Source organism: Lathyrus oleraceus, chromosome 2, assembly GCF_024323335.1.
Source record: "Lathyrus oleraceus cultivar Zhongwan6 chromosome 2, CAAS_Psat_ZW6_1.0, whole genome shotgun sequence".
Lineage (NCBI taxonomy): Eukaryota > Viridiplantae > Streptophyta > Magnoliopsida > Fabales > Fabaceae > Lathyrus > Lathyrus oleraceus.
This window is the reverse complement of record NC_066580.1, coordinates 21,297,044-21,310,286: the sequence shown is the minus strand read 5'-3', so window position 1 is coordinate 21,310,286 and position 13,243 is coordinate 21,297,044. Positions and strand designations below refer to the sequence as shown.

General features: G+C 37.4%; 2 protein-coding genes across 3 annotated transcripts; one reads left to right on the top strand and one right to left on the bottom strand.

Annotated features, from left to right (window-relative positions):
* Positions 1-3,231: 3,231 nt before the first annotated feature.
* LOC127117770 (GDSL esterase/lipase At4g10955-like) lies at positions 3,232-5,160 on the top strand. Its single transcript, XM_051047878.1, has 2 exons — positions 3,232-3,369; positions 3,604-5,160. The coding sequence occupies exons 1-2, from the start codon at positions 3,284-3,286 to the stop codon at positions 5,156-5,158; spliced, it is 1,641 nt and encodes a 546-aa protein (XP_050903835.1). The 5' UTR covers positions 3,232-3,283; the 3' UTR covers positions 5,159-5,160.
* A 232-nt stretch (positions 5,161-5,392) lies between these two features.
* On the bottom strand, positions 5,393-12,814 carry LOC127117769 (conserved oligomeric Golgi complex subunit 5). 2 transcript variants are annotated; one of them, XR_007802032.1, is made up of 4 exons: positions 11,613-12,814; positions 9,274-9,747; positions 6,651-7,720; positions 5,393-5,688 (listed from the first exon to the last, which is right to left on the bottom strand). XR_007802032.1 is itself a non-coding variant. In XM_051047877.1 (3 exons), exons 1-3 carry the CDS (start codon positions 12,678-12,680, stop codon positions 6,782-6,784), a joined length of 2,481 nt encoding a protein of 826 aa, XP_050903834.1. In that variant the 5' UTR covers positions 12,681-12,814; the 3' UTR covers positions 6,429-6,781. The 2 variants fall into 2 exon arrangements, 1 of the variants encoding a protein (XP_050903834.1); XM_051047877.1 differs by lacking the exon at positions 5,393-5,688 and having other exon boundaries at positions 6,429-7,720.
* Positions 12,815-13,243: the final 429 nt, after the last annotated feature.

Here is a 13,243-nt window from a genome sequence, read left to right as displayed (position 1 = left end):
CTTGTTGTAAAAGGATTCCAGCAAAAGGAAGGAGTCGATTACACCGAGATTTTCGCACCAGTTGTGAAGCTCAATACTATCAGGTCTGTGTTAAGTATTGTTGCCACTGAAGAGCTCTACTTGGAGCAGTTGGACGTGAAGACTGCATTTCTTCACGGAGACCTAAATGAGGAGATCTATATGCACCAACCAGAAGGTTTCTCAGAGAAAAAGAATATGGTGTGCAGATTAAAGAAGAGCTTGTATGGCCTAAAGCAAGCTCCAAGGCAGTGGTATATGAAGTTTGAGAGCTTCATGCACAAGGAAGGTTTCAAGAAGTGCAATGCTGACCACTGTTGTTTCTTCAAGAGATATAACTCCAGTTATATCATTTTGCTACTTTATGTCGATGATATGTTAGTAGCAGGTCCAGATATGACCGAGATCAGAAATTTGAAGAAACAATTGTCAAAAGAATTTGACATGAAAGATTTAGGTCCAGCGAAGAAGATCCTTGGAATGCAAATCACGAGAGATAAGCAAAAGGGAACCTTGCAGTTATCTCAGACAGAGTACATCAACCGTGTTTTGCAGAGATTCAACATGGACAACGCCAAACCAGTTAGCACACCTTTGGCTAGTCATTTTCGTCTATCAAAGGATCAGTCCCCTAAGACAGAGGAAGATAAGGAATTAATGGCTAAGATTCCATATGCTTCAGCCATAGGAAGTTTGATGTACGCGATGGTCTGCACGAGGCCAGACATTGGCCATGCAGTGGGAGTTGTAAGCAGGTTTATGTCAAATCCAGGTAAAGCTCATTGGGAAGCTGTGAAATGGATTTTGAGATATCTACGAGGCACTAAGGAGAAGTGTTTGTGCTTTAGTAAAGGTAATTTAAAAGTACAAGGCTACGTAGATGCAGACTTTGCAGGTGAAGTTGATCACCGAAGAAGCACCACTGGTTACATATTTACTGTTGGTACTAGTGCTGTTAGTTGGATGTCGCGGATACAAAAGATTGTTGCTCTATCCACTACAGAGGCTGAATATGTCGCAGTAACAGAAGCTAGCAAAGAATTGATATGGCTTCAGGGATTGTTAACAGAGTTGGGTTTCATCCAAGAGGATAATGTCTTGTACAGTGATAGTCAGAGTGCAATACATCTGGCAAAGAATTCAGCATTTCACTCTCGAACGAAGCACATTGATCTCCGTTATCACTTCATCAGATCTCTGATTGAGGATGAGGTACTAACATTAAGGAAGATCTTAGGAAGCAAGAATCCAGCATACATGTTGACAAAGGTGGTGACCATTGACAAACTGAAGTTGTGCTCAACTTCAGTTGGCCTGCTAGAATAATATGCAGGAGAGGCTGCTGCATGATCGAGGTGTGAAGACCGACTGAAGTCAGTCTTCAAGTGGGAGATTGTTAGATCCACATGCCTACATTTCTAGCCATACTATTCCACCCTCTATTTTTCAATGGCAGTCAACAAAAGAATAGTAACTTTGAATTTTGACCAAGAGAATAGTGACTTTGAATTTTGACCAAGAGCATAGTAACTTTGAATTTTGACCAAGAGAATAGTAACTTTGAATTTTGACCAAGAGAATAGTAACTTTGAATTTGGAACATTGTTTTTGGTGAAGAGAAAATCACAAAGGTCACTTTGCATGGACATGAGGTATACCACATGAATCCTATAAATACTCATTGAAGTTGTAGGAAAATTCAATTCTTCTCAAGGCAATGAATACATTTGCATTTGACAGAAAAATTGTAATTTGAGAGTTAGAGAAATTTTCTAGTGTGAGAAAAATTTCTGTGAGAGAAACTCTTGGGTGTAATTGGGTTGTGGGTGAGAGAAACTTTTGAGTGTTTGTAAACACAGTATATTTTTCTCTTTTCAGTAAAAGGTCTGCAGCAGCCCGGAGACGTAGGCATACTTGGCCGAACTCCGTTATCAATTGTGTGTGTGTTTTTATGCTTCCGCATATTATTGTTTTTACGAATCTGACTAAGAGGAAATTCGGCGTAGTTTTCTAACATGATTTACTAGAACATAAATCAAGGAAATATTTATTGACAGCAAGATCTAAGAATACCAAAAAAACTAAAGGGAAAAGATAGAGAAAAGATGGAGGAAACTCCATTATAATCATTTCTAAAATTCTAACCACAAAAAGATTTACAATCTTAAACCTCTCATGCCATACTTGGGGGAAATCATTCCTACATGGACCGAGACAGGATTGAAATTAGCCTAATATCATTATAGTCTATGGACTCATGTCACGATTGATCTAAACTGATCTCGACCCTATAAGAGAAAGAACATATAAGCCCAAAAGACAAAGATATTTGCAATAAGGATGACATTAAAACAATGGCGTCATGAAATTACCACTAAGCGCGAGGTTCTAGGATTTGAAGAGCAAAAATGGACTTGCCCTAAAAAAACACTTGATCCAAACATAAAATAAAGGTAAGACCATTGGATAACATAATGAATCAAATTTTGACATCTTTCAATATGAACGGTCTTGATTAAATCTAAAAGACGAGAACCCGGAGAAACTTTAATAAGATCTCTATAAAAGGAATGGAAGACGTCATAAACAAGGTATACACTCATGAAAACCTAAAAACATTTCACTTCCGGGTTCGACCATTCACTGGCTTATGTGTCAGAGGTGGAGACTTGATAAGATGATAATGCTAGATGAAGCCTAAATCTCGACATCAGTTAATATGAACGGTCTTGATTAAATCCAAAGGACGAGAACTAGAATAAATTCTAATAAGATCTCTATAAAAATAAATCACAAGCGTCATAAACAAGATATACACTCTGAAAAATCTAAAAATATTTCACTTTCTGGCTCGACCATTCATTAACTTAGATGTTAGAGTGTTCCCTCCTTAATACACCGTCATACCAAGAAAGAGGCCGCCGGACCAAGGCATCATCTAGCATTGTCATCTTATAAAGTCTCCAACTCACTTTTCTAAATATTTTTGTATATATATTTCAAAACATTTAAAAAAATACAGTAATGGATATCAACACTCCCAAGAAGGATTTTGGACGGTTTCTATTAAGTTGACATTCCTAGATTGCATTGATTTTAATTTTGTTTATCTAAATTTTGTTATATCTATCTGATATAAGAAAACCATATAATGAAGCATTATTATTATCGGTTGATTTTCCACTAAGAAGTCAAAGTTTGTTCAATCAATTTATTAACATAGTCATCACATAGGAAATTGGAAAACCTTTTGCTACATTGATTCATGGCAAACCAGGTTGTGGAGAAAGGGTCTGATCTTCACAGCTTGATCACAACACTTGATTGGAGGGACTTCATCAATCCTAAATGGTAAGTAAGTAGTAATTACCTTTGGATTTGATGATGCATGATCTTAGAAGTGAACCATTTGTTATGTTATTCATGTGCTAGAGACATACCAACACTAAATGGTTGCATTACATTCATATGATTTTTTGTTGAAATTTTTTAGTATGTTGGCATAATGGGTTGTAACAAATGTGTATAAAGTTCAAAACTTTATCAAACCAACAACATTATTGATAAGCATTTTATTGTAAACAGGAATGATGCGAGTTATAAACGAAGAGCCATTGCAAGCCTTATACAAGCAGTGTACTCGCTTGAACTTGACAGACAAGAGAATAGAACACGAGAGAATTCATTAGCTCGAGATTTTTGGATTCCCTTCAAGTATAAGCCTACACAAGTATTGATTGATGAAAGAGATGGGTCCATTTTCGGTGCAATATTCGAATGGGATCGATCCGCGTCATTGTCTGAACTCAAACCATTTAAACCAGTTGGTGCCCCTAGAGCTGTATTAGCACTTAGAGGAACATTGATCAGAATCCCTACAATGCGAAGAGATTTGGAAGATGATTTCCGCTTCGTTGCTTTGGAAAGCTTGAAGGACTCTGCAAGGTTTAAAGTAACTATGGATGCGATAAGATCAGTTTCTGAAACACATGGAAGCAGAAATGTTTGCATTGCAGGACATTCTCTAGGCGCTGGATTTGGTCTTCAAGTCGGAAAGGAATTGGCGAAGGAAAGGATTAATGTGGAAACACATTTGTTTAATCCGCCTTCTGTTTCACTTGCTATGAGTCTTGGAAAAATTGGAGAAAAAGCTGAATGTGTTTGGAATCGAATCAAGCCTATGCTTCACCTTCCCTTGAGTAGTGAACCTCGAGTCAGCAACGATGTGGACGAGACTTATACTATAGAATCGAAGAGAATCATGCCTGTGTTACTGCGGTTGATGGACGCTGGTTTCGGGAAAGGAAAATGGGTTCCTCATCTTTATGTTAACAACAATGACTGGATCAGTCACTTTTATATCCATACCGATAGAAAAAGAGAGAAGATCGTCGATGTGGAGAATACGGATGCTGCAAATGAGCAAAATGGAGCCAAGTTGTTTGTTGTCTCAAATGAAGACCAGAGATTTCTCGAGGCTCATGGCATGAGACAATGGTGGTCAAGTGACGGTAACTTAGAGCTTAAGCATGATATCCGCAATAACAAACTCGTAAGCACGCAACTTAAATCTTTGAACACCATTACACCTTCTCAGATAATGTTTTTCTATTATCCACAATATATTTCATTAGCCACGGGCCAAATAAATATTAGAGAAGCGACCGATTATGTTTGGAATATACTTAAATGCATGCCTCATAGAAGTGGTAAAGGTTTGATGGGTTGGGTACCGCAATTATCTGGTAGTGAAACTCGCTTGAAAAATGACGATGACAACAAGATATCAAATGTATCGATAAAGAGTTGGATGCCTTCGTTATCAAGCGTCAAGGATGGTTGTTTTGTGGTGGTGAAAAGGGCTTCACCTATGTTTAATCTACCTTTTGTTTCACTAGCCATGAGTCATGGAAATAATGGAGAAAAAGAAAACTTTGTTTCAAGTAATGAAAGTCTAGTCAACAATGATTCAAACAAGACTTCAAGTGTAGGTTTGAAGAAGTGGAAACTCCAATTATCTCGCATGAAGGATGCTGTTTTGGGGGTGGGAAAATTTGTTCCCTGTCTGTATGCTAACCAGAGAAGTGGTGGCATAGGAGAGAAAATGGTTGACAGGAAGAATAAGGGTCATTTGCAATAATAACACAGGAAAAGTCTCAAATTAACAAAGGATTTTATTACGTGATTCGCAAAATAACTAGTTACCAGTATTAACAATGCAGTTGCATCTGCTTTTGAAGTATTGTGACCTTGCGAATGTTTGAGTACCTTATTTTGCACATTAATTGTCTGCACTTTACGCTTGAATGAAGGACATTGGTGTCCTTTTAAAAGTTTTATATTGAGTTAACTTATTTGAAAGGGTCAAATTCAATTGTCAGTTAATTATAGAAATAAATTCACTCTTTTTTTTTAGTGTAAATAAATTCAATCTTAATAGTACATGAAAATACAAAGCCAAAAGCAAAATCTATATATTATAAAACTTTAAGAGCTGATGTCTCCATAAGAAAAATGTTGTCTACATCTGAACTCTTCGGTATCTTTCTTGGGCACTGTTCTAAGGCTTCCCACACAACACCACACTTGTTGCCAAATATGATAAAAATGTTTTTTCAGGGTCACCTCTCATTGTCCGAACAGAACCTTGATAGCATGCATGACCTGTACCTAAAAGAGAGAAAGGGAAACTTTTAGAGAGCACAATAACAAATCAAAGCCTCAAATTCTATTAAATTTAATGCTATAAAGATCAACAAAAGATGGAGAAAATAACACATAGGTAGAAATCAACTAAGATTTTAGCAAAACAAGGGCCAAGAACATGTATATCAGAGCCAAACAAAACAGGCTAGATAACATTGGTTACTTAGAGTAATAATATCCCACAACATCAAGAAAATGAAGGGGGGAAATGGCCAGAAAGTGCAGTTGAGTTACTAATGAGGTTATAAAAAATATTGGTTGTATCATTATGCGAACAGTCATATTAATCTGTTCAAGAAAACAGAACCACCATGTTTTTGAGAATTTGTGGACAGACTTGGAGAGAAAATAAGAGATATCCCTTGCCGGCAGAAGTTACAGGAGTGGGAATTAGAGGCAAACCAAGGATTTTGGGTCGGGGCATGAGTCATGAGGGAATTCATAGTGCATGCTACCACAGAAAAACATGGCTACGTATTAGAAACATAAATCTAATGTGGCAAGTCTATTGATTTTGAATGGTTGTCAATGTAAAGTTGTTTTACACTGACAGCAATGTATCGCATTAATATTCTTATAAATAATCAAAACATATGCTGGGAATGATTGTTTGTCATGAATACATCAATTTCAAAAGAACAATTTTCATTATGGTCCACTCCGCCTTTGAACAAATGTGTTGATTTTCAATACTGATGCAAACATTGTAGCATTTTAATAATGGATTAAATACTCATTAATAATGGGGAGTTTATAACAGCACTTGTTACTATCTTCATCAAAAAGTTATATTTCTCTACATTTGAATACAACTATCAACTGATTAGGAACTTGAACCAACAACGGTAGTTCCATTATATAAAAAAGGTAAGGAAGAAGAAAAAAAATAAAAGTACAAACCTATTAAATCATTTAAGAGTTTGTACCTTGTGCATACCAGCAGAACTAGCAGGCCTCTTCCTCATGTTTCCGCAACTAAATCATTTCTAACAACTTTCAAAAAACAACCTGGGAAGTTACACATTTGATTTATTGCTAGACCACAATATTTACTGGATCAAGAGTTTGAGGAAGCCTTAGTCTTTTCAGTCAACGATGAACCCAATTGAATCATAAGAGGATAAACAGGGCTAAACTCCTTATCTCTTCTACTCCTCACATTTGTAGCATAATCATCAAGTGTTGCTTTGATGCCCTTCCATATTTGATCCTCCCCTTGTGAATCAAGCCACAATGAATACTGCAATGGAGTCAGCTTGTTTCTTTGTAGAGGTGACTGCAATTCTTCAGGACCGCGGGTATACAGATGATGAAGTATAACATTTGGTGGCAGATCTTGAAGAAGGGTAGATGATGCAAGCTGGGAAGTTTCCAAGAATATAAGTGGACGAAATGCTCTAAGTGCTCGATATGGGGAACCAAGTTGCTCAACAGGGAACAAATTTTGACCCACAGCTAACTCCAATTCAGCCATATCCCTAGCCATTCTCAATTTCCCTGATTCTGAAAGTGGTCTGACAAGAGAGGCATGCCGAATGAAGAATACCAGAACACGGGAAGCCATACTCTGGACAAGCCTGGTGCATAAGTTTTCAATTCCCGGTGTTGCAGTTTTTCTGGAAGGCAACAACTTAGATAGAAACTCACTGCGGAAGTGAAGAATACATTTCTGGAGCTCCTCCATGTAAGGTGATGCATTATTGTCCATAGCAGCATCCATTCCAAGCATTCCAAAATTATGATCATGTATTTGCAATATACAAGACTCAAGACGATCGAGCATTGACTGGAATAAAGGCGTTACTGAGTCACATGCAACGCCATATACTGCACCCAGCGAAGCAGACAACACGTCTGCAGCAATACTGGGCATTCCTTTAAGCATGGTTGATATCCGTGAATGAACATCTTGCAGATGTTGACACAATGTAAAGTTCTTGAGCTGTGCAGGTGTTGCAGGGCCATTTACTTGACGTGACTCAGGACCAGTGGATATCTGCCATAACAATGAAAATGAATAATTAAAAGATTAGACTGTACTTCTAAAATAGTCTTCCTTTCTCGTGTATAAAATGGACTAAAAGTTTCTAAAGATTAAGGATTTGAAAACTCATCCACAGAATAAAAATATTGCCTTAAGGTAACCAGAGAAAACATACAGCGACAGCACTTTCAGTATTACAAAACCTATAAACAGAAACTGAACAGGAAAGAAAGATCGGTACTTTCTCACTCAATAATAAAAGTGATTACGACATTGCACATTCTGGAGGCATGAAGGTGCATCTCTTAAAACCAATATAATAGGAACTGGCTAATAACTCAGAAGAAAATAGTGTTTGTTGATAGAGACTTTATTACATTCCATTCCAGGTATTGTAGAGTCCCAGTTCTCTCCCGCTCTAAATTCCTTTCTAAAACCAAAGATAACCCTTGTTAATTTTCCTTTCCCCTTTTTATAGCATATCATCTAACACTGTCAAATTAATTCTCTAACTCAGTAACTAGCTAAAGAAGTTACAACTTACATGTCACAAATTCACAATCCCATTAAGCTTAAATGTGGAATACGCATTAGGTTAGCCATTACCTTTTGTTGAGACTTAACATATCTTTGGATATAAAAATTTATCCACGAGACTAAGGGAAATAAGTTGGCAAACTCACTATATTTCCTGATTGACTAAGTTCAATTATCACATCAAATAGCTACTTTAAAATTGTATACTCAGAGATTGACTAAGTTCAAGTTCTTTATAATTTAAGCATTACACGTCCATGGTAAGTGCCTATCATCAAAGACTGTGCCTCACCATATGATAGGTCTGTTATTGTTAGTTAAGTAGTTGGTTAGTAGTTAATGGGATAGTTAGTAGTTTGTTGAGGGTTAATTAGGCCAAATAAGGCATGTTGCCTATAAATAGAGAGGAGGATTAGAGAAGGGATTATCTTGTAATTTGAGAGGAATAGGGCCTTTTGGCATTGGGAGGTAGGCAGACCCTTGAAGTGCTACCATTGTAATCAAAGGGGATTCCTCCCGATTTTCAGTAATAATATACCAGTTCATTCTAGTTCTATCATCATATGACAAGTCACATGTTAGTAACATACATAGATGGTTGATGCTTGATGCTTGATGCTTGATAAGCCTAGCTTAAACATTAATTATTTAATATAATAACATACCAACAAAGAAAAACAAGTTTCATATTTCAGTGGTAGTTGATCAGTAAAGTAGTAATGTCACAAGATTTGGCAACACATGCACAAATGAACTCTGCAACTAAAGAATACAGAACCATTATTTACTGATATATATGCATAACTTTAGTTAACATTATTTTCCTCTCCGTGTATCCCCTCTTTCCTTGTCATGGAATAATCCTTAATAAACAAAAAAATAAAAGATTGACAGTTAATTGGATAGCTTTCCTGAAAAAACACAAACTGGCTAGCTGTTTAATACCTCCTGACTAATAAATGTAGTTTATAAAGCATTTTATAAATAGCAAATAGCACCTTAAATACAATGAGGTCTTCACTGTTTACCTGGTATTCAGCTCGCTCAGCAAAAAGAAGCAAAACCTTGCCAATTTCACGCAAAACAAGAAGAGTAAGGCGTGCATCCATCTGAACAGCTTCTATCTCTTCCTGAATGCGCGTTATTATTCTTGATATTTGTTCCCTGGAGGGAACACTTCCACGACTGGACATTGGAAATACACTGTTCACTATATCTGAGAGACGACTCAAGCAGTGACCCAAAAATGCAGACTGGAATATTTCCACAGCTGAAACTATCTGCTCTTTTCCAGCTGAATTAATTGCTGGTAACACTCCTTTGACATCTGTGTCACGTGAAATTCTTTCGAGGAGATTTTCTATCATGGAGTAAAGCTTTGGATATCCCATCGTAAAAATCTCTTTAACAAAACTTGAAGCAGTGAAAGCAGATTTCATTTGGCTTGCAAAAGCTTTTGCAATGGCCTCCCAGACTCGATCCGTTAACATAGGATCACCTTCCTATTCAGCAGCAGTCAATGTTAGAACAGCGGAGAAAAAATATAATTAGAAAATAAAAAATTGTGACTGATAGCAGCTACTCCGAAAGAGCAAGTGCAATCAATGGTCCTTGATAAGAACCCATTACTGTCAAAGTATGACAGATCCAGTAGGGAAGTATATATAAATAGTAGCCAAACTCATTGCATAGGTTGAAAAAATCATGTAATAACAATAATTAGAATCACTGTAAACTAGTATATAATTATTATTTTTGGTCTATATATTTTTGCAATATATGTCTCTCATGTTCTCTTTCCTTAACAGCTCAGACACCCTATAAAGTCTATCGGAGATGTTTTTCTCCCTTGGCACAAGATGGTATTATTTTTAAAAACCTAGATAAAAGACATCATTAAAAAAACTCAATGCAGCATCTTTGTACATCTAGCATACTAATCACTTTATTCTATTCTGAATACAAATGAAAGAATACAACTTCAGGAGATTATGTATTGATCATGTCCAATACAATGCAACCCATCCAGTGATGTTTGGTGCATCAGAATCAGAAGTAAATGAGCTGGCATAAATTTTTACGATTTCCTACCCTGCATCCTATTTACAGCATAAGCTAAGATATAAATATCTTTGACTGTCTGAAAGCCTATCTGAATGAATAACTATACAAAAATGAGAAACAAGAAACAATAGACCTTATCTCCTTATGGCATACTCTCTCTTCCCTTATATTAGTACAGTAACATAAGTAATCCCACCACATCTGATCACCTCAACTTCAAAGAACAATAAGTTGTCAATCCCGGATAACGGAAAATAGTGGATTGTTAATATTCTGCTATATAATAGTGCTATACCGCCACTATATCGACAATTTAACAACATTTTGTACCAAATAGCATATCATACGTAGGACAATAGTGGTTTGTCCATATTCCCCTACGCCATAGCGGCATAGCACCGATATAGCTTCTATTTAACAACATTGTAACAGGGTGGGAAAAAATCACAGAAAGAAGGGATTTACAAGGCTGGCAAATGATTCATAAAGCACAGCGAATTTACTGAATTTTCGTTTTTTTTAAAAAGGAAATGATCATACTTGTGGGATCTCTGGCATTTACAGAACTTTGTCACATGCCTTCAATAGATTTATAAATCTTGACATGTTGTCATGTCCATTTCTTCATAAGAATCATTACAAAATGAACTTATAATGTGATATTAATTCCTTGACACTATTCAAGCTATTACTGTAATTCCCTATTGCTTCCATTTAGAAAAAGAACACACAAAAAATAACTCCCATACACTAAACTTCACATTAAATCAGGTTTCAAAAACTAAAAACAAAGTAACATGGTTGTGTTGACAATTCCTACAAGCTCCGAACTTAAATTCAACCCCCAAAATTTGGTTTCTTCAACAGGATGAAAGTTGGAAGCTTTATATAATCCACATGTATGTGTTACACAATTATATCAGTAAATCCCTTGTAGGATAGAAGTACTAGTATTTCCTTTCCCATTTAAACCAGGGAAGTCAAAGGACCCAGTTTGGATTAGCTTCTAATAACTTTTGAGAATTTCTCAATTAAAACAAGCTTACAATTTTTCACTTGAAAAAAAGTTTCATAGGTTCATAGATCCTTATCAAGAAGTTAAACCAGAAAGCTTCTAAAAACATTAATATGCAGATAAGAAGCCAGTGTCTAATAAAATCACAGTTCATGTAGGATTCCTTTGTATGATGCACACAATCATGTATGAATACATGAATCCAAGTAAAGCAAGACATAATAGTTCCATTTTCATGTAAAATGAAGTATGATCACAAAATACTGATGAGAATGATCCTCTCCTAACCTGGATGACTTCATCAAGCAACAAAACATGGGTAAACGGGTCACGCTTTTTTGAAAGCACCCTCTGCAAATGCCACACTGCCACAGTAAGGGAATGCAATTGATCCATACAATTCGCCAATCTCTGCCACAGAGCTTCTTTAGCCTTAGCTCCTCCTCCAATCTGAGGGGTTCCAGTGCCCCTAATTCCACCGGGGCCAAACCCGCTCGCACTCGATCCAGTAATTGCCTTCATATCCAATGCCACACTCACACTCTTCGTACCCATTCCCTTATACTTGTTGATCACTTGCTCCACAGTAACCTTCAATTCACCAAGATTGTAGAAAACCTGCAAGCCAGTACCAACTTCTGCTTGATTCAACCCTTCCATTCCTCTTTCAAGAACCTTCATTGCTTCGTTCCTCAACAGATCTCCACTTTCCCTCACCCAGCGAAGCTCTTCGTCAACAACTTCGATTCCAGTTAGGTCGTATTCGTTGCACAGGCTGATGATCTCGGAGTGGAACTGTGCAGCCTTAGCAAGATCGAGCTTGTCAGGCTCAACAGCCATGAGATCTCGAAGCTTCTTCGAGAGGCGGAGTGCACGGACGGAGTGTTGGAGGAGTTCCGTGGTCCGGTGAAGGTTGGAGAGCTGTGCGGTTTTGGAGGCGATGGAACGGTGTGGATCGGAGAGTTCGGAACGGAGGCGACGGAGAGAGGATTGGAGGGAAGAAAGAGCGGATCGTAGTGTTGAGAGAGCGTGATCGGCGTGGTGGAGGGAGGAGAGCTGAGAGAGAAGTTCGTCGTGACGGGAGAGGACTTCGGAACGGAGCTGATTCTCGAGGAGGCCGATGGCATGGTGGAGTTTTTCGGCGGTTGAGGCAGGGGATCCGGAGGAGAGTGCGGCAGCGGAGAAGGTGGTTGAGGAGAACGAAGGGGAGAGGAATGCGGAGAAGATGGGATCGGAGGCTAAGGAATCGAGTGCGGAGGAAGCTGTGGTGGTAACGGGGTTTTTGAATGTTGAGAGGCGTGAGAGTGGAGTAGCGGCGGATGGTACCGGCGACCTCGCCGCCGCTGGTGATGCCATTGTCGTTATTTCTTTGATGAGTGGAGCGATCTACACTCCTCTTCTCATTCAACTAACTTTGATGTCTCTTTTTCTTTTAGCAGTTTTTTTTAACTATGTTGAAATATGTTCTTATCTTCATTTCTCACTTTTATTGCTTTTCTTCGTAATAACATAATGTTACCTATTTTCTCTTTTTCTTTTCTTTTCTTCAATATATTCAAAACATGTTTAACATTATATTATCTACATCCGAGAAATTGTAATGGTCGAATTTGGAGTCTCGGTTCTTATATATGGCCTAATGGTTTAGATGATTTTCTCCTTAAGCATCTCGTTCCACTAATCTATAGAGAATTTCAATCAATCTTGATGAACAAGATTATTATCACCCACACAATTTCTGCAGAGTTTCTCTCTGCCTACAACTTGTGAAAAAATTTCTTATTCAGTCTGCAACTGCAAAATACTGTTAATACAATGTTATGAATACAACATTCACTTCATTACAAGAATAAGGGTTACACCCTCTATTTATAGATTTAAGTTAACGTGCTCACTAAGCCAAGGCCTAAAACTATAAA